Below are 20455 nucleotides of genomic sequence, written 5' to 3' on the forward strand. Positions count from 1 at the left end.
ATAGTGGACACAGACATGGACAGTCATGATTCCTTAGGAAAAGATATCTTCCATGGCTAGATAGACACATGTTCTGGAAGAGTGTGCCCTGAGAACTGTGGCCCACTCAGCAGCCCAGAGGTTAGTCCTTTGAATTTGTTCAGCCAGTTCTGATTGTTGAGAGATTTCAGGACCGTTCAGGAAGGAGAGAGCAAAGGTCCCTTTGTGAGCTGACCTAGTCACAGGAATGGAATGGGCCTGTTGCTGGGCCTTTGTGATGGAATTGTCAATACAGCCTTCATAGTGTGGGGCTGACTCCCATAGTCTCACTGGGCACTCACTGCTCGCTGGGAGCAGTGTCCTCAAACCAGTTTCCTCTTGCTTGTGCACGTGCTGCCTGGTGGCACATCTGGACCCCATCCTTTTGTTCTGAGCTGGGACGCCACCCTTAGGGAACCAGTACCCCAAGACCATGCCATAAGTCATTAGACATGGCTGCTCTCCGGTGAAGGGGCTCATAGGGTGGAGCTCCTGAGGAAGGCAGCCTGCCAGGGGCCTGGGCGAGTGGTGTGTGTGAGCTGAGGAAGGGGAGAGGACAAGTCTGTCCCTGAGCAGGAACCTAAGGCCGTCTCACTTTCCCTTTCTGTTTCGTGAAGTCGGAAGAGCTGGGAGCCCAGTGCCCTTGGGAAAGTAAAGCCAGGTGGTCACGTTTGTAAAAGTCGCTGCTTCTGCTGACAGCCTCCCTCTGCCCCTCAGCTGTCCTGTGTCACTATTGTGTTCTTGCCAGTTTCCAATTGCCAAAGTCAAAAAGGTACCACTGCAGTTTATTGAGCCCACCACAGGTGTCACCCCGAGGGTCACCGTGACTAAGGGACAGCCAGCTGTACTTAGTGTTGCCAGGGCCACAGTGGCCTGTGACCTGTCCTTTGTCTATAATGCAGGACACACCCCTCCTCCTTCCCTGGAATGACAGCCCAAGTCGTCCTTATCAACCCTGTTGAGCTTGCCTGTGGCCACCACCACCTGATCTGCTCCCTGCATGCTGACATCACACTTGTCCACTGTGTGCTGACCGCCCTTCACCTTCCTTTGCTCCTGTCCCTCCCCCAGACCTGAGCTCTGGGTCCCAGCCCTCCCCCAGGCCCTGTCCCTCCCCCAGACCTGAGCTCTGGGTCCCAGCCCTCCCCCAGGCCCTGTTCTGGCCAGAGTCCCTTCTGTTGCTATTACAAGACCAGGAAGTGGCCTTGCTCTTTCTCCCGATTCTTTGATGCTCTGCCTGCCTCATGGCCACTGGTTCCCTGGCTCCTTTTGGTGTCTTGTCTTGGGTCTCCCTGCAGGCTTCCCAGGTGGATGCTCTCTAGGCTTCCCCTGCCCTGTGTACTGTCCCAGGGTCTTCCTTCAATGCCTCACTTATATGGCCCCATGACATCCCTGCTTGGCCTCTGTCATATATGTGGCAGTCAGGGTCTTAACAGGATAGACTGAGCTCTGAATGGCTCCCTGCTGCCTTGGGGTGCTTTTCTTAACCTTGCAGTTTGGCTCCCAAGTCTCCATGGTCCTGTCTCACCTGCCTGACCTTTCATGCCGCACATCTGTGTGTCACAGTGTCGTGTCGTCTTCCCCACCATGCTCTAAAGCACCCCTGCTGTGTCCGCCATGCTCATACTGCATTGCCCTCTGCTGACCCCTCAGCTCCATTGCCACCCCAACCTCCTTTCACTCTGGACCAAGTTCTCCTAGGACAGGGTATACACAGTGTGCTCCCCAATACCCATCCTCTGTGCTCACAGCATTGGTCTTGGCATGTAGGAGGTGCCCAGAGTTCCTGTTCAGGAATGGTTGGGTGAGTATAGTTCACTTAGACATAAGTGAAGGAGACTCCCAGAGCCTACAGACTTTCCAACATGGGAGCAGCATTCCATTTCAGAAGTGGTTGTTTAAGGCATAGGCTATTTGGGCTGGAAGAAAGTGCCATGGCAGGCTGTGTAGAACTGGCCTGGGACCACCCATGGCAAGCAGCATTTTGTGGCCTTTGTCAGGGGCTCCTGCCCCGCCCACCTATAGCCAGCAGATAGTCTTAACAGACAGATAAGCAAGGGGAACCAAGAGCTCAGAGTGAGACTTAGTGGACAAACACTGCACACAGGGCAGTGGACCCTGCAGGCTTGGGGCTGGCTGTGGGTGGACCTGCAGGCTTGAGGTTGTATTCTGTAGGAACCAGGACACAGCCTCTGTGCTTCTGTGTGGTCAGCGGAGGAGCAGTGGAAGGCGGTACCCTGAACAAGAAGGCTCCTTGCTTTCCCTGAGCCTCTGGGGTTTTGTTTGTTTTGTTTTTTATTTGGGTGGATTGTGGCTTGTTTTTGTGCTTGAGGCAGTGTTATAGTATGTAGCCTTTACTGGCCTTGAACTTGGGATCCTGCTTCCCAGTGCTGGAATTATAGATAGGAGTCATTACATAAGATCTATAGCTTTGCATGGGAGCATAGTGGCCACGGTCAGCACTGTCCTTCTTAAGCACACCAGGTCCAAGTCACATGATCCCTCACCCTTGACCTCACACATCCATGCAAGGAACCAAAACTTCCTATCTTACATAAGTCTGAGTGTGGGCCACTTTTGTGCCCTGAAGAGTCCATGTTTGGCTGTGCGCACAGTGGCAGAGCTGCAGGTGGCTCACTGGCGAGGACACACAAGCACAGCCATTGTTTGTGGCAGACTCCACAGAGGCTCACTGTTGGATGGGTTGCTCTCAGCTACACAGGACAAATGGCATGATCATCCCACATTAGGAGACCCCTCCTGGAGGTGGGTTATGAATGGGGACTGGCTTCTGGTGGGTTTTTGTTGAGTCAAGCTTTGGGTATTTGGGTACTGCTGCTAACCAAGAAATGTTGACGAGCGGCATGCCATCACCGTTCTTTGTCAGGCTACACGGGTAGGAGTCGATCCCACGCTTCGGAAAAGAAAAGGCCTGGCGAAAATATTATCTCCTAGTCTTTCTGTCTTGTCTTGAAGGTGCTTGACATCCTCCAGCACATCCAGACCCTCGACCCCGGGCAGCACGGGGCAGTGGGTTACCTAGTGCAGCACACACTAGAGCACATTGAGCGCAAGAAGGAGGAGGTGGGCGTAGAGGTGAAGCTGCGCTCTGAGGAGAAGCACAGAGATGTCTGCTACTCCATTGGGCTCGTTATGAAGCACAAGAGGTGAGTGCCTGCCCCCGGCTTCCGTAGCTGTCTGCACACTGCCAGGGCCACAGCCACGCCGAAGAGGGAAGAGGGTCCCAGAGGCATACCCTGGTGCCTCAGGTCGTTTGACTGAGCACCCCCCACAGGCCAGACAGCATGGCCGGTCTGCACCCCGCCTCCAACTGTGAGGTGTGATATCTTCCCTGGACGCTGACTGCTCCTAGCCCTAAGGGACTCTGGAGGATTGACCAAGCTAGAATCTCGCTGAGCTGTGGCCCCAGCCCCTCCTCCTTCTGCTGTCCCTTCTCCATCCCTGCCATCTCTGATCTGGGTTAGCAGGGCTTTTCTGAGCTATAGTTCTGCCCATGTCTGTTCACCAGGCAGAGTTTAACTTCAAAGTGCTGGCGTGGGTTCATGTCCCACAAGCAACCTACGAGCTGTGATTACTGTCCCCACAGCATGCCCCTGGTGTGCTTGTGAACACAGCAGCAGGTTGACACTTGGTGGTGTTTTTCCGTCACTGGCAAAGGTGGTTCTATCTGGCCACTCGGTCTTTCTTGCTGACGTGTGGCTCCTCCGCACCCTTCCATTGTCTTTGAGAGGGTAACCAGCAAACACCTTCCCTGTCAGAGGTCACGGTTTTCATTCACTTAGTGACTACTGTCTTAACTTGCTTACAGGCATGTGCAAACATGTAAGAGTGGAGAGAATGGCACGGGAGGCAGCTTGTGCTCCCAGTGTCCTGGCTTTAGTAGTGAACACCACAGCCTCCTCCCCTCTCAGCTCTGTGCTAGCAGGGCTAGTGTTGGGGCAGGGGGCTCCCCTGCCCACTCTTACCTACCCTCTTCTTACCAAAGGTAGCCTCTTGCTCTGCGCCAATGTTTCTCAGAGCTGGGCAGTGGTGGTGCACGCCTTTAATCCCAGCACTCGGGAGGCAGAGGCAGGCGGATCTCTGAGCTGAAGCCAGCCTGGTCTACATAATTACAGGACAGCCAGGGCTTTGTAGAGGGAAACTGTCTAGAAAAAAAAAAAAGCAAGATTATTTTCCAGACTGTGTTTTGCTGATGGTGAGAGTAGGGTTTGTAAAGAGGGACAGGGTGTCCTTAAAAGTGACTTCACCTGGGGTAAGAGCAGTAGGTAATGAACAAAGAGCGTGGGAGCACCCCGGCCTGGCTCTCCTGCCTCCTCCACAGCTCTGAGCTCCCGGGAGCTCACTTGCCATCTTACCTGCTCCATAGGTATGGCTACAACTGTGTGATCTACGGTTGGGACCCCACCTGCATGATGGGCCACGAGTGGATCCGCAACATGAATGTGCACAGTCTGCCTCATGGCCACCATCAGCCTTTCTACAACGTGCTGGTGGAGGATGGCTCCTGCAGATACGCAGCCCAAGGTAAGGTGTTTGCTGGCTCTCCACCTGTCCCTGGCTGGCCATGCTGTAGGCAGAGCTCACCAGTGTGTTCAGTGTGTTCAGGGGTAACAGCTGTCCGTAGCTAATCACACACAGGTACACCAACATGAGGTCCTTGCTCTAGCTCTCTTACTGTCCACACCAGCCAGCCGACTCCTGGTCCAGGCCTGGCTTCCCTGTCTCCCTGTCTCCAGGCCTGGCTTCTAGCAGCGCTGGCCTTAGTCGCCCTCATGTGGCCACAGGTGGAAACTGCAGTCCCCTGCACAATCTGTGTACTTGGTGACCTTTGGTAGGCGCTTGTGGCCATCACCACCTGACGGGCTAGGGCGGGGAGGTCCTGAGCTGGGAGTAGATGGGGTTGCAGAGACCAGCAGGGAGCACACTGGCTTATTAATGGGAGGGAGGGAGGGAAGGAACGTGGGTACTGATGTGGTGAACAGTGTGCTCTCATGGGTGCTAAGTCTGTTTGGGACCCAGGCATTTCATACATGCAGAGCCTGGAGCTTTGCAGGCCACCTCCACTTTACCTTGTCCATGAGGACATGAAGCCAGGAGCCTGGTGATGGGCTATGGCATGAACCATCAGGCTTGTTCTGCCCGTCCAGAGGTAAAAGTGCTAAGGTCTGGAGTGTCAGGGTCTCAGAAAACAGGAACGGTCCCCACATGAATGATGTGACCCATCAGAGGCCAGAAGGGTCAGTGCCGTATGTCTGCAGGCACCTCACCTCCATGGGTCCCTGGGGAACGTAAAGGGCCCACATGCTCCCCAGGTGCTCTGGAGGCTCCCGCAGGCCAGTCTTCGACTTTTGGAGCTGAATCCAGTGAAAATCAAAGTTCTTCATTTCTGAAAGTCACTATGCTTTTAAGAAAATGTCCTGGGGCTTTGCTATATGACAGGTGATGAAGGCGTTCTGTCATCATTCATGACTCTTGGTTGTAGCATACCAGGAGTAGCAGTTGTCTACCCTACAAGTGGGTGTAAACATCTTCAAACCAGGTACTGAAGTTTCTAGAAATGGTTCATGTAGTGTGTTTGCTTGATGCAGTCTGTAAAGTGAGCACTTAGCTTTAGTTGTTCTGAATGGTTCCTGCTGAAGCCTCATGCCCCTCACTGCCTGTGTGCAGACACATGGAGTAGCAGTCTGCAGTCACAGTATAACAAAAACCAAAAGTCTGTGGCCCAGTGACCCAGTGGCGTAGGAGTGGCTGCAATTGTGCTCGCTTTGGCTGGTTCCCCTTCCGCTGGCCACAGGACCATGGCTTCTCCTGAGTGCTGCTCTGTGATGCTGTGGGATGCAAGGCTGTCGGGGGCTCCTTCCCAGCCACACACAGTATCCACACGCCTCTCTGGGCCAGCTCCTGTGACCTTGTGAACTGTTTATTTGTGTCCTGGGCTCTCTGTGTGTCTCACACGCTCTTCTGGGACTGCTGCTCTACCCTGCCTGCTCCTGCAGACGCACCCCACATAGTGTCCCGTTTACCAGCAGTGGGTGCTTATCTAGGTCTGTTTCATCAGTGAATAGAGATGAAGGCTTTTTTGCTAGTGTTTGAAAGAGCATTGCAGGGTCCTGCCTCGTGGTGCACCAGGGCTGTGGCTGCATAGCAAATCACATGGCTAATAGCTCGTGTTTGATCAGCAGTCACATTGCCCAGTTGTCACCACAGGATTGGCCCTTTATAGCTTAACCAGCTAGTTCTGCTGTGGTTCACCCACTTTGCAAAGCCTGTCACTTGAGAATGACTTCACACTGTCTACCCTATTCTCCTGCTTCGGACTTGGGATTTTGTGAAGCTTCCAGGCCTTGGTTGCCTTGGCTGTCTGAGGGGCTCAGCTCACTGTCTCTTTACCTACTCTGTCTTTGGACAAACAGTGACATCTGAAGCCTGACTATTTGGCTGTCACTGCTGCACCACACTGTTTGTAGAGCACTGTGTTTCCCATGTTACCCCACCCAGAGAAACCAGGGTCCTGTCCCACCCTGGTGATGCAGAGTTCAACCAGAGGTAGCTCAGCTTCTGCAGTTAGCAGGGAGTCAGTGTGGTTGTACTGGGTCCTGTGAATGTTGCTCCGCAGAGAACTGAGACACTGCACTTTGTCCTAGCACTGGTTCCCCGGCTGACACAGGAGCATTGCAGCTTGGGCAGTGTCTGCTGCCCCTGCTCCCTGTTCAGTGCTTTTCCCTGCTGCCCTTCCTCCCTTTACTCTCCAGCCTCCATCTTCCTCCCGCGGCTCCCTCCCTACCACAGTCTTGATTCCTGTTCCAGTGTACTATGGTCACTGGGGACAGTTGGAAGCTCACAGCCCATAGTTAGCCATGGGACATACGCCTTGATGAGCTAGATTTGTAAATTTTTTTTTGGAAAGAAATATTGTTACTGTATGTGGGTGCCATGAGCAGGGGGTACACATGTTCCAGGGCACAAGTTGGAGGTCAGAGACAACATTATGGAGTTGGTTCTCTCCCACCTTTGTGCGTGTTCTGGGGATTGATCTTGGGTCCTCAGGTTTGCACAGCACAAGCTTTTACCACAGAGCCATCATCTGGAAGGTCTGAAATGCTACATTTTAAGTTATGTGTGTGTGGAGGGGTACAGTGTGAGGGCAATGCCTGCAGAGGACAGAGGCATTGGGCCCTCTGGACCTGGAGTGACGGGTGGTGAGCCACCCCATGTGGGTGCTGGAACCCATTGGGTCCCCTGGAGCAGATGCTCCTACCCGCTGGTCTGTCTCAGTGACCAACAAGCTTCATTTTAAAACTACTGCCTCAGGTTTCCCTTCATTTCTGGGTTTCCTTTTGTATTACTTGTTTTACTTCTTTAGATGTAATTGTCAGTGATTCTGGTTCCTTGGGTGGAGGCCATTAGTAATGCCACTGTAGCCGTCAGCCCTCCACAGGGCACTGAAGAGTGGCCGGCCGCTAAAGCACTTGCTTGTGTGGCATCTTGGCAGCGGCAGAATTCCTGAGTCTTGTGTGTGGCTCCCAGCTCCCACTAGGGGGAGCACGCTGCAGAACTTGGTTGGCTCCTGTCCCTTACTTTGAGGCCGCTGCTCAGGGGCAGTGTGCCAGCGGGGAACGCTCCTCTCAGAAGGCTGCGTGTGTTTTCTGTTATCAGATGGCTCTTGGTGGCTCTGGACATGGGCGCTCCAGCGGGCCCGTCTGTAGCTTGTGTCACACTCCTACACTGCCCCTCCCACAGTCCGCTCCTGCTGGCTCATGTGGTACTGGGTGAGGGTCCCCGCAGTGTAAAGTGATCGTTGGTCATATCAGGGGCCATTTTGCCTTCTCTTGTTTAGACTCTATTTGGTAAAATGGACAGTGTGCATGGAGACACGAGAAGACAGCTTGTGGGAGTCAGTTCTCTGCACCACGTGGGTCCCAGGTACCAAATGGGGGCCTTTGGGTTGGTGCCAAGTGCATTTACCCACCGAGTATTTCATTGGCCTGGCATTGTCTTTTAAGTGGTAAAACCCTCAGGGTTCACTCTTGTACCTGGTGGCTCCACCCCACAGCCCCTTGACTAGAGACACATCCACACTTAGTCCCCGTTGACACACAGTGGAGCAGTGTGCATCACTAGAATGCTGAGTAGCAGGTAAGCCTGATGCCAATAAATGCTTAGTGTGCATTTGATACAGATAGCAGCAGAAATGAATACCCAACTTCAGGGCGTGCAGAACATACCAAAGGTAAAAGGACACACTTCCTTGCTGTCCCCCAAAGAGGGAGGCACTGGGCCATGTGCCACAGAGGACTCAAGGTGGGGTTTCCAAGTATATTTCCATGGGGTTGAAGATGCTACAGATTTTAGATTAAATGAGCAAAGCTGTTTCTCTCTGAGAACTGCAGGTATGTGTGATTCTTAGAGTACATTATTTTCAAGGGTATCAGGTGGCATGTCCCCTCCAGAGGCACAGGCTCCTGCTTCTTCACTGTCTTCTCTCCTGCAAGAAGTTGCTTAGTCTCTGTGCCTGATGGTGCATAGCTGTTGTCCCTGCAGTTGGTAGGCAGGAAGAGCATTAATTTGAAGCCTACCTGAGCAGCTATGTCTCAAAGGAGACATAGAATCTGGCTGGGGGTGCAGCTTGAGTGCGGTATGCTCACCTGGCATGCACAGGACCCTGACTTCAGTCCTCAGGACCACCGAACAGGCCCCTTTATACCCTCTCTTGATCCACAGCAGGCCTGAGGGCCAGCAGGCCAGGGTACAAGTCAAGCTGGAGATGGCCCCAGGTAGCCCAGAACTTATACTGTTAGCTCCCACTGTTCTTGCCTGGGTTTCCCAAAGCAACCCCTTGTTAGAAGCCATATTCAGAAGCCTGCAGTAGCTACCCGGCTGTTTTCCCCACAAAACTGTACCCTTCCTCCAGGCATGCAGAGGCCAAGAACTCCCTGCATGAGCCACTGTTGAGCACCCAGAGAGAGTGTAGCTGTGGACAAGGCTGCACAGGTACAGGAGTTCTTGTGGACCAGAAGGGCCATGGACAAGCTAATTGCCTGTGGCAAGGCCTGTACCCTGTGGGTACTCAGCGGTATGTACCCCTGAACTCCCTACTACCACCATTGCGGCTCAAACTCTGACTACCAGAAATGTCCTCAGACTTGGCCACACATCCTTCTGGGGGTTAGAGTTCCCGTGGAACCCCACTACACTAAACAGAGGACCCTCAAAGCAGGGGGGCAGATGCCCACTGGAATTGGATTGGCTTTACTTCCCCGTCCTGACTGCAAGGTGACATGTGCCTTGCGAGCATGGGTCTTCCTTTCTTGGAGGTTCAAGACCGTTGTCCTTGGTGTTTTCTGTGGGCATGAGGTCTTGGCAGCTGGCCTGCTATGGTCTGGGCCCCAGGAAAACATGGCTAGGGCTACAAAGGCAGGTTCTGGTTGCTGGGCAGCTCAAGCAGTGGTATTGTGAGACAGTCAATGGGGATGTTTTATTTTACTTTTATATTTGTCAATCTGTCCCAGTTATGGCCTTTCAAAAGTGAAAAGACTGAATTGTGAGCAGGCGGGGTGGGCAGGCCACGCTTGCTGGTATGTAGGCAGCCGACGCTTGCTGGTATGTAGGCAGCCGACCCTCTCTGTGCGCATACACATTCCCCTCAGCTCTATACTTTCTGGGTCTGACCTGCCCAAAGCCCTCACACAGGCGCCTCCCTATCAGGGATCTCCCTGTGGGGTGGGTGGGGCCAGGACAAGGCAATGCTGTGAGGCCGCCTGGGGCTGGCCCAAAGGAAGCCCCAGTCTAGAATTGCCAGGTCTCCTGGTATTTTCTCGGGGAATACTTTCCCTGACCCAGTGCCCTCCCTCCTGGTCTACAGTCAGGCCCTACATCTACCTGCGTGTCTCAGTATGCTGGTGACTTCCCAACATTTTTCCTTCTCATGGGGACATGTTCCTAACCTGTTCTGAAGATGCAGGATGCAGCGCCAAACTAGTACATCCACAGTTTCCCAGACCCTTAAAGGGAAACACACAGTAGTTAGCCACAATGTCCGTCCACCTCTCACAGAGATGAACTCACTCCAGGGACAGTCCACTCTAAGAGAGCCTCTAGGTGTCCTGGGATGTCCTGTGTGCTGCTTGTGGCACGCCTTACCCAGTGGCCAGTGTCTGTACCCTGGCCTGGGAACAAGTTGTGGGTACTCTGCGTGGGCAGCTCTTCTCTTGGGAACTTTCACAGCATAGGGCTTTCTGAGCCACTGTCTTCTGTGCCTGGATCATGAAGAAGGGAGAGCCTTGGTCTTTTCAGTGAGACACCTGGAGGATCTGTTCCTCCACTGAAGGTATCTTTGTTCTGTCCCTTTCTCCTGTGGCAAAGTCAAGATCGGGGAGAAGGCAGCCAGGACTTCTAGGGGCTGAGCAGGGTGTGAGTGCGCCTGCATTGCTAGCTCACCCAGGAAGTACGAGCCCTAGATGAAGGGCTCCAGTGGAGAAGGGTGTGTGCAGGGGCTCCTCTCTGTGGACAGGCGTGTGTGACACGTTTGAGACTTACAACCAAACGGTAGGGTGGTTTCTGACACTTGGCTGCTGGCAGAATGTATAGGTGAGTGTCATCTGACCTGTACCCCAGCTGCTCTGCTTGCTAAGCCAGACGAGGGCACAGTGAGTGCCCTGAGGTGCCCCTGGGGTTCTTGGAGCCAAATGTCCCACTCAGAGGACAGGAAGAAGGGGGGGGGGACCTGTGCCACCATCCCTCCCTCCCAACAGCGGACACCTCTGCCTTTTCCTCTTGAATCTCTGTAATACAGAAACATCTCTGGAGGTAGCTTCTGCTCAGTTTCAAAAGCGCAGGAGGGTTTCCTCGCAGAGCTGCAGCAGGAGGGATGCTAATACCAGTGCCGTGCTCTTTGCCAACAGAGAACCTGGAGTACAACGTGGAGCCTCAGGAGATCTCTCACCCAGACGTGGGGCGCTACTTCTCAGAGTTCACGGGCACGCACTACATCCCAAATGCAGAGCTGCAGATCCGGTACCCTGAGGACCTGGAGTTTGTGTACGAGACGGTGCAGAACATTTACAGTGCAAAGGATGATGCGGCCGAGTAGACTCCAGGGACATCACACCTTTGCTGCTGCTGCTGCTGCTGCTACTGCCTTCTAGGGGAACAGGATTCCTGAAGGACGCGTGCTGGTCCCCTGGAGTTAGCACAGGACAGCCACTTCACCAGCAGCCTTGGCTGCCCCTCTCTAGATGGTGTGTGCTCCTCCGGCCACAGAGACAGCGCTGCTCTCCGCTACACTAGTGAATCAGTTGAAAGGCACCGTGTCCAGTGGCATGGCTTGTCTGCTTGTCCCGTGGTGACAGTGTGTGACATTCTGTCTTCATGAGGTTTCACTGTCCACACTCTGTCCTTTGATCCCTTCCCATCCCTGTCTCCATTCACCTTGTGTCAGCGTCTCTCCGGCTGGACAGCCGGTCCACATTTCCTGCTCTCTCTGGAACCTGGGCACCCTGAGTCAGGACCGCCTGCCCCTTTGCCTTGAGTTTGGTTGTATTCAGATGAAGGCATGCAGATGGGACTCAGAATGATTAGAATTAATTGTTGTGCTAATACATGAAACACACATGTAAGTGTTCCTTTTTCCCCCCCTTCACTTTAAATTGGGAGAAGGAACAGCAGCGTCTCCCTTTCCTCCCAGTGGGGTCTGTGCACATTTCTGCCCATCGTGAGCTTTCGTCTTACTCCGTAGGTTCCCCGAGCAGATGCACAGCAATGGCCTTTCCCAGTGATGGCCTCCACATTCATCAGCTGCTCCTGAAATGTGATGACTACTCTTTTCATTTAGGAATCTGCCCCAGGGTCCTGAGTGGATCGTGAGTCCGTCACAGGTCCGTCCCTAGTGAGGCCTGCAGACCGGATGCAAAGGGCTCTGAAAACTTGTAGCTCCTGGTCCCCAAAGACCAAGAGAATGGATTGTGTTCCGATCAGGAAAATGAACTAGAAGCCTAACCCCCCTTTCACCCCTTAGGGTCACATCAAGACCCTCATTTTGAGAGTGTAGGGCTTATGGAAAGAGGCGTCCAGTCTGAAGGCTCCAGGACACTGTCTCCAGGATGAGGTCTAGCCTTGGGTCACCCTGGCTTCTGCCTGATGCTTTCGGTGAGTGTGAAAGGACCGGCCTTTTAGCAGATCCTAGCAGGGGACTACCTGGTTCTCAAGCAAGCTGTCCTGTAGGTAATTACCCACTGGGCCGATAGCACTTGCTCCCTGAATTAAAATGCCGTTGCTCTAGTAAATGGGGCTTTAGGGGGCCGCCTGCCTGCCTCGCCTGCCTGCCTGCCTTCTGCATGTGTATTCTCACAGCGCTCTAGATGACTGTCTTGACTGCCCTGCAGCAGCCCCAGGAGGACAGGGGAGACCACCCATCAGGCAGTCTGTAGAAGGATAGGAAGCCTGGGGCTCTTACAGCCGATACGGCTCTTGTCCAGCGTCCCTGTATCACCAGTAAGAACTCAGGCGGGTTTGACCTCGCATTTGGAAGTTGGACTACTCAGAGCATCTGCCTGAGGTTGGAGGATTTTACTACTAATTTCAAGGTGAAAATCAACCCACACAGATTCAACCATTACTAAGCAGCCACGGAGCATGCTGGGAGTTCCCATTGTTGGTTTTCTGCTTTGATTTCCTTTTTTGTAGAGAAACATCAAAGCTGGGAAAGATGGTTTCCCTCCCTGACCTGACTGTAAATATGTACCTAGACTGTTTCTAAACGCGTTTCCTCACAAGGCTTCGTTTGGCTGAGGGAGCCTGTGTCACCCTTGTAAGTTGGTATTTGGGCACTTTATATTTTTCTAAAAATGTGTTTTGGATCCTGTACTCTAATAAATCATAAGTTTCTTTTTAAAATTTTTTCCAAAAGTTTCTCCATTTTCAAAAGCCCTGTTATAAAAAGCAGAACTTTCACAATGTTAAGATACTAAATATTTGGTTATAGCAACTTCTCTTCAAATGAATGCCAAGGGGTTTTTTTGTTTTTGGCTTTTTTTTGGGTGGGGGAGGTTGTTTGGTTGTTTGGTTGGTTTGGTTTTGGGTTTTTGGTTTTTTTTTTTTTTTTTTTTTTGGTTTCTTTTGTACAATTAATAAATGAGCTTACCAAGAGAAACCACACCAGTGGCCTGCCCACTTTCATTCAGTAGCAAGAGAAGAGAAAGCAGGGTCTCTCTCTTGAACAAAGTGGGGGGGGGGGAATAGCTGGCCCTAGCTTTTCTTTTACTGTCTGACACACATCTTAGTGAGTGGACTTTCTGGCTGGGAAAGGCTCAAGGTGTCTGGTAGTCAGAGGAGGGCTCCTTTTGTCTGTGAACCGAGGTTGGCAAGTGCAAGGAGTGAAAGCCAAGGCAGTGGTATTTATTGTCGTTGTAGACTTGGTAGCGGCATGCCACAGCACTCGCGGATGGCCTACTGTGAGGGGGGGTGTTCAGAGTAGGGGCCCCTCTACACTTGGAGCACTAGATGGAGAGGCCAGATGGGGACATGTCTTCCTCGGTGAGACATCTATACCATCCCAGGTCCAGTGTCTGCAGGCATACCCAGAAGTGACCTCAAGACACTTGATGTGTCCAAGGCTAGTCCATCTGTCACCCCAATTTGCCATGGCCTTCTTTACAAGCTTAGCACACCTTCATGGACTCAGTTACATGTGTCACACCAGCTGCTTCTGATCTTGTTCAGTGTTTCTGTCTCCCTAACCTTCTGCAGTACATGGAGCCCAGCCAGCAGCAGATCCCTTTCCTCTGGAGGCCATCTGTTTGCTTTAATCCCAACTGGAAGTGGAGAGAATTGGATGACCAAAGACCTCATTTAAAAGCACCTGTGGCTATTGTCATCCAGATGTAGCCCACACTATCTTTGTTTATCTGGCTTTGTTTGGATAGAAGGAAGGAATATGTATGGAGGCAGAATCCAGAGTTGGCCACTGAGCTCTTGATTGGAGGACTTTGATGGCTAATGAATGAAACAGTCCCCTGGCCACATGGCTGGCAAGCCCAGTCAACAAATGCCCTGGCTGCACTGGGTGGCTTCTCTTGTCTTTTGATTTGAAAGGAGTGAAGGTCGCTCTCCTCGAAGGCTACTTGGAGGCAGGCCACTACTGCAATCTGAGCTTGCTATGATAGGGTCCTGCTGTGTAAAACCTAGGCTGTTTATGTAGGTGGGTGGATGGGAAAACTATCCCTGAGCCCAGCCCTTCACAGCCATGCTGTGGAACACAACTACCTCACTGCCTGCTTCCCTGGCCTGTTTTGAGCATCTGGAATCCTGGAAGTCAAGAACGTTCCCTTCCATGGATTAATATTCTGTGCAATTACAGCATCGATGTGTGGCAGCCGAGTAGTGATGATTGTATCAGGTTAACACTGCTTCTGTAATAAATAGACGCCAAAACACTATAGAACTTAACTGCTCTGGGATTGCTGTGGGGGGTGCTGGTATCCGGAGGCCCAGGCTTACAGAAGTGGCTGCCAAGGGTCCCCTGGGGCTTCTCCCTATGTGGTCTGAAGGGGACAAGGGTAGAGGGACACATCTAGGAGTTCCCATGAATGGTCTGCCACTCATACCGCAGCCTGGTAGCTGTCGCAGGTCACCCCTGCTTGTCCTACAGCAGGGAAGCTAGCATTAAAGATGGCCCTCTGGGAAAGTGTCAGCAGCCCCCCAGGCTTGTGGGACACAACAAGCTGTGGGATCCAGAGTAGATGCTATGGGGTGTTATGAAGGGTCTCCTGGAGTGGCCTCTACTGGGCATCCATCACTAGCCAGGACCTTAGTCCTGGCTGGGCAGATAGCACAGCTGGTAAAGTGTTTGCCACGAAGGACTGAGGCCTGAGGAGCGTCCTCCTCAGCTCCTACACGGACAGCTAGTTGTGGTAGCATCTGTAATGTCGGTTCTTGGGAGGCAGAGGCTGCAGGATCCTGGAGGCAAAGGCCAGCTACTCTAGCTGATCTGGTGAGTTCTAGGCCTGTTTCAAAGGAGGTGGGCAGCCCAAGGTGGTCCTCTGGCCTCCACACAGGTATATACCAGCACATAAACATTTACTTAAAAAAAAAATAAGTGCATTGGTGTTTGCATGCATATATGTCAATATGAGTGTGTCAGATCCCGTTGTGAACTGCCATGTGGGTGCCTGGAATTGAACCTGAATCCTCTGGAAAAGCAGCCAGTGCTCTCAACCACTGAGCTGTCTCTCCAGTCCCTATATTTATTAAAAAAAAAAAAAAAAAAAAATCCTGAGTCAGGGCACTGTAACTCCAGAGGAGCCTGGGAGAATCTCCCTAGAGGGATTTAAAACCAGTGGGCACCATGGTCCTCATGTGTCCACACCCCAAGTCCTTCCTGGTCCCTGTGTCCCCATACAGTTCTCCACCAGCCATGGGGACCAGCAGCCTACAAATTACTGGCCAGGGCTCAAGCTCCCAAGTCCCCATTGGGTGAAACAGGGCCAGAAGCACTTCAGCCAAACGAAGGACAGAGAAGCCACCAGTCTTCGGGGCAGTGGAGACCTTACATAACCCAGCATTGCTCTTGGCCCCCGTCCCTGGTACCAGGTCCACCTAGAGGCCCTTTCTCAAGCCTGGTTACATCAGAAGGGAGTGTCCTGTCAGCCTGCTGCTAGCTCAGAGGCCAGGCCCGTTCTCAATCCTTTAATTGTGAACATGCTGTCACTCGAGTGACACTCTGACATCTCTAATTGGTCACCAAGTAACCTACATAAATGGTACATGGAGTTCTCTGGTATATACCATGCTTCCTTCATCTGTTCCTCTGTGGATGAACATCAAGCTGGTCTCCCATCTTAGCTATCCTAAATGCAGCAAAGCAAAACACACAAGACAGCACAGAGCGGTACATGACACTGTGCCACCACTTCAAGGTGACACCCCCTTCTCCCTCCTCAGTCCTGACTGCTACTCTGTTCCCGTGGATCGGTCTCCTGTGGGCACTTGTGTCCGTGGGATGTTGGCCATGAGGCCTTCTGTGTCTGGGTCTCTTTCACTCAATACCCTGTTGAGATCGCAGCTGGGAAGGAGTGCATCGATGACAGGGACACTGTCCTATTTGGCCCTTGGTGGACACTTACTCCCTCCCGCCTTGGCCATTGGGACCAGCTTGCCATGAGGTCCTGTGAAATTTCCACATTCTGGCAGACCCGTTATCGCTGTGACAGAAATGATTCTTGCCTAAAATCTCCGGCCCCAAGTTGCCTGTGGTTTTCTGTGGCCTGGTGACAACCACAGGACCAATGTGGTTGTTAGTGAAATGCAAAGAAAGGTAGACAGGCCAAGGCACAGCTGTGTATGCGCAATACTGTTTTACCTTTCCAGGAATCAGAAAGTGCCAACCCAAGATGCTCAGCGGCTGGCCTGTTGAGTCCTTGCTTTCTCCAGCTGGGACAGCTTAGTTGCAGGCTTTCCTCAGAGAACTGTCAGGACTCACTAAGATGCACCAGGTAAGAGCCATTTTCCAGGCATCGCCTCTGCTGGGAGCTGGGGTGGGCAAACTCTGCCAAGCAGAAAGCCTGGTTCCCTGGTTCCCAGGTGAGCATGGTAGGTTTGTGGGGTAGAGTATGGCAGTCCTAGACTGAGCCACATAAGCTAGGGCAGTGCTGCACATGGGTAATAGAGATAAACACATGGTTCCCGGGTGAGGACACATGGGCAACCACCGCGCAGTTCACTGTCACAGTGAGAGACTCCCACCGGCCCCATCCGGGCATGAGTCACTCCAGTGTGGCCTCCTGGCAAACCAAGGCTAACAGCATCAACACACACCCCCGCACCCCCATAGACATCGTTAAGCCCCAGAGCCAAGTGACCTGCCAGGAGGAGGGCCACTGAGCTGGGAACGCAGCCAGGAGCCAGCCAGTGCATAAGATGAAGCAGGCACCCTGCCAGCTGGTCGCATGGCCAGGGCCCTGCTGTTCCCTCTGGGGAACCAAGTTCCTCTGTGGGGATGAGGGTGTGGGGGCGAGGTAAGTTTCCACAGTTTCCCAGGGACTCTGGAGAGGGCAAGGCTAGGTGTAAGCGTGACCGTTTCTCCTGTGGTCACACAGCACAGATAAAAGGCGTGGATACAGGCGCCTGCCCACCTTCTCATGGACAGTGTCCCTCTTCTCCTCTGAGGCCTCAAGGATGACACTGCTGCCATTTTAAAGGGAAATACTGCCACATCTCCAAGGCCCAGGCACAGTGCTTGTCCCTGAGGCCAGTGTTGCCACTTGGGTTTGAATCAGGGACCCACCAGGGTCTAAGGAAGCCTAGTCAGATGTAAACTCAGAAGTTCTGTTTTAGAGCTGTGAACATGTCCTCTACTCAACGGAATGAGTGACGTGAAGAGACAGCGGCTCTCTTCCCACCCTGAAACCAGGCCATGGAAACCCTTCATTGTTGCCATGGCATCACAGTCCTGGAGGACGATGGCCCCAGGGAGGGCCAGGAGGCCTTGGGGTGGACACTGAGCTGGGCCAGAGCTATAGGCTGGTGCTGCCTGTAGCAGGTGGGGCCTGGTGGTTCATGCTTGCCACTCCAGTACTTGGGAGACTGAGGCAGGAAGATTATTGCAAGTTCGGTTAGGCCGTGGTAGCTCACGCCTTTAATCCCAGCACTTAGGAGGCATAGGCAAGCAGATCTCTGTGAATTCGAAGCCATCTTTGTTTCAAATAAACAAACAAAAAATTGCAAGTTCAGGCCAGCCTGACCACATAGAGATACTAAATTTAAAAAAAAAAAAAAATACCAAAATTTAAAATGTAATATTCTGGGCTGGGCACATCCTGGTGGTAAAGTCATGTCACGCCCAGCCCAAGTCAGACCCAAGTTCAACCACCAGCATAAGAAATTAAATAAAGGTATTCTACACCTAGTCAGGTGGTAGTGGCTCACGCCTTTAATCCCAGCACTCAGGAGGCAGAGGCAGGTGGGTCTCTCAGTCTGAGGCCAGCTACACAGAAACCCTGTCTCGAAAAATAAAACAAAACGAAGATACTCTATACGAGGTATGGGAGACATGTCTGTTATCTCTAAGTCCTGGGGGAAGGCGGACTGAGACAGGAGGATTTCTACAAGTTCAAGGCCAGCTTCTGCTATGTAGTGAGACCCTGTGTGTAATTTTCTGCACGCTGAACTACAAACTCAGCTGTGGTCCTGTTGAATCCGTGGCCACGAGTGGTTTTCTCTAATGCAGCTGGATTTTGCAAGCACTGTGAGGGATCTAACTAAACTCTTCCAAGTGCTTTGAGTTCACTGACAGACACGCCCGGTCTGTGAGCGCTTTGGATATGGTGAGACGGAGGGGCTCATTGCAACCTGCAACGGTCCATTTACAAACTTGGGAGGGTTCTCTTGAAACTTTGCAAGTACAAATACCTGACAGTGCATTCTGGGCTCTCAGCTTCCTAGCCCTATACTTAAAAATGGCTGCCTACCTCCCTCAGTGGGCGAGAACACATGGCACTCCAGCCCACGGGAGTGCTCTGACCACACCCTGTAGCATGCACACCCACACATACACACGGTAATGTAACTAAAACGATCAGGGGTGGCACATACCTGTTACCCCAGGATGCAGGAGGCAGGGCCTGGCCGGTAGGCAATTCAAAATATCCTCAGCTACGTAGCAAGCTTGAAGCCAGCATGGGCCACAGTGGGGACACCCCCTCCCCTCTCTGCCAAGTTCTTCTGTAAGAGAAGGTAGCAAACTCTCCTCCCTGGGCTCAGGGTACCTCAGACAGCAATCCATGCTTTTACCCCCAGCCCCTGGAGCTCTCTGCCCCTCAAGTGTTACCCAGTCTTCTTGGCCCCGCGGCCCAGAGCTGTGACACCTGCCCCTGCCCGCCTGACTTCAGGATGCAGATGTGGAGTCAACGGAAGCAAAGAGCATCCCTAGGTGACTCCAGGAAGCTGCCCCAGCCTGCAGGTCTGTGGGAACTCAGCTAGCAGCTCCAGGCACCCATTGGTGTGCCATGGGTCTTGTCTGTCGAAGGGTGACACTCCAGCCCCACCCTGAAGCTGGGAGGAGGATGTGCCCCCCCCCACAGCTGCCTCCTTCAAACACCTTGAACTTCCCCAGCAGCCCCGTGCACTCCCGGCTCCAGTTATGCATAAAAAGCCTGCAGAAGTCAGTAGATCTGCAAACAGGTGTGCTCTGCAGGCTGAGAATAGTGGTGGGGGCTGCCTGCCTGTGTGTGGCATCATCTGGGAGCAGTCAGAGGGCAAGAGAGGGAGGGGGGAGAGAGAGAGAGAGAGAGAGAGAGAGAGAGAGGGAGAGAGAGAGGGAGAGAGAGGGAGGGGGAGAGAGGGAGAGAGAGAGAGAGAGGGAGAGAGAGGGAGAGAGACAGAGAGAGAGGGAGGGAGAGAGAGAGAGAGAGAGAGAGAGAGGGAGGGGGAGAGAGAGGGAGGGGGAGAGAGAGAGAGAGGGAGGGAGAGAGAGCGCGCGCACTGTCCCCGAGGATGTGGAGGTCAGAGAACAATTCATAAGATTCAGTTCTTTTCTTCATATGGGTCATGGGCTCAAGCTCAGCTTGGTGGCTGAGGTATCAAGCTGGTCATGCTGGAATCACCTGGGAGACTTGAACTATATACTAAAGCCACCCTCCTGTCTCCCGGCATGTCTCATTTAATAGGGGTATACGCACAGCTGAGCCAAACTTTTAAGCACTCCTGGGAACAGAGGTTAGTGAACCCCTGCATCTGAACATGCTTGGGGGCCAGCTCATTTTGGTGAGGGCTCTCATTCCTTAGCAGATGGGGACCGCCCACAAGTCCCCAGAAGGAGGCCTCACCCTGTAGCTGCTTGTGAGTTTGTATGCATATGGAGAAGACTGTGGGTTTATGCTGGCACAAAGCAATGGCGCTGCTCTATGCCCTTTGGTGTGTGGGAAACACTGTCAGCAAAGTGGGTGCGGGAGGGGCTCTCCATTTACCATGTACCTGTGGGGGGTGGAGGGGCTTTGCTGAACTACAGGGCCATCTCCCTGTGCCCGCCATCACTGCCCACCTCTTGGATGGAGGCCCCTCAGGATGACTAATGCCTTCAGCGCATGCGCCCGCTGTGGGGCCCCAGGGGTCTGAGTTCTCACCTGCCACACCCTTCTCTGTGCCCAGAAATCCCAGGTCAACCCTCAACCCCTATGACATCTGGTGGTTGCATCCATGCCCTGTGTGCCTGCCTTCTTCATCCCCCCTCCCCCCCCTGTGGCTGCTCCTGGGGGGACAATGGCCAGGTAGCCCTCCTGGTACTTACCCTGTGTTGTCTCACACAACGGCCCCTCGGCACCCCCCAGCCAGTGGTGACCAAAGTCACACCAGCCCATCCTCAAGCCTTGCCTGCCTGTGTGACCTCAGTACGATCCCCAGGTGAGACCTGAGGGTTCAAAGTGAG

The 20455-nt window shown here is 53.0% G+C and overlaps 1 protein-coding gene across 2 annotated transcripts in view; it reads left to right on the forward strand.

Moving 5' to 3' along the window:
• Positions 1 to 12930, forward strand: part of Fbxo21 (F-box protein 21) — a 33370-nt gene extending 20440 nt beyond the window's left edge. Inside the window, exons 10-12 of one of the 2 annotated variants that reach the window (XM_051176517.1) lie at positions 2974 to 3185; positions 4406 to 4563; positions 10941 to 12930. In XM_051176517.1, the coding sequence (XP_051032474.1) occupies positions 2974 to 3185; positions 4406 to 4563; positions 10941 to 11128 (558 nt within the window). In that variant the 3' untranslated portion in view covers positions 11129 to 12930. The remainder of the gene's footprint in view (positions 1 to 2973; positions 3186 to 4405; positions 4564 to 10940) is intronic. The other variant, XM_051176518.1, reaches the window with a different exon arrangement.
• The last annotated feature ends 7525 nt before the right edge of the window (positions 12931 to 20455 follow it).

The sequence above is a fragment of the Phodopus roborovskii genome, unplaced genomic scaffold (genome assembly GCF_943737965.1).
Source record: "Phodopus roborovskii unplaced genomic scaffold, PHOROB, whole genome shotgun sequence".
In the NCBI taxonomy this organism is placed as follows: domain Eukaryota; kingdom Metazoa; phylum Chordata; class Mammalia; order Rodentia; family Cricetidae; genus Phodopus; species Phodopus roborovskii.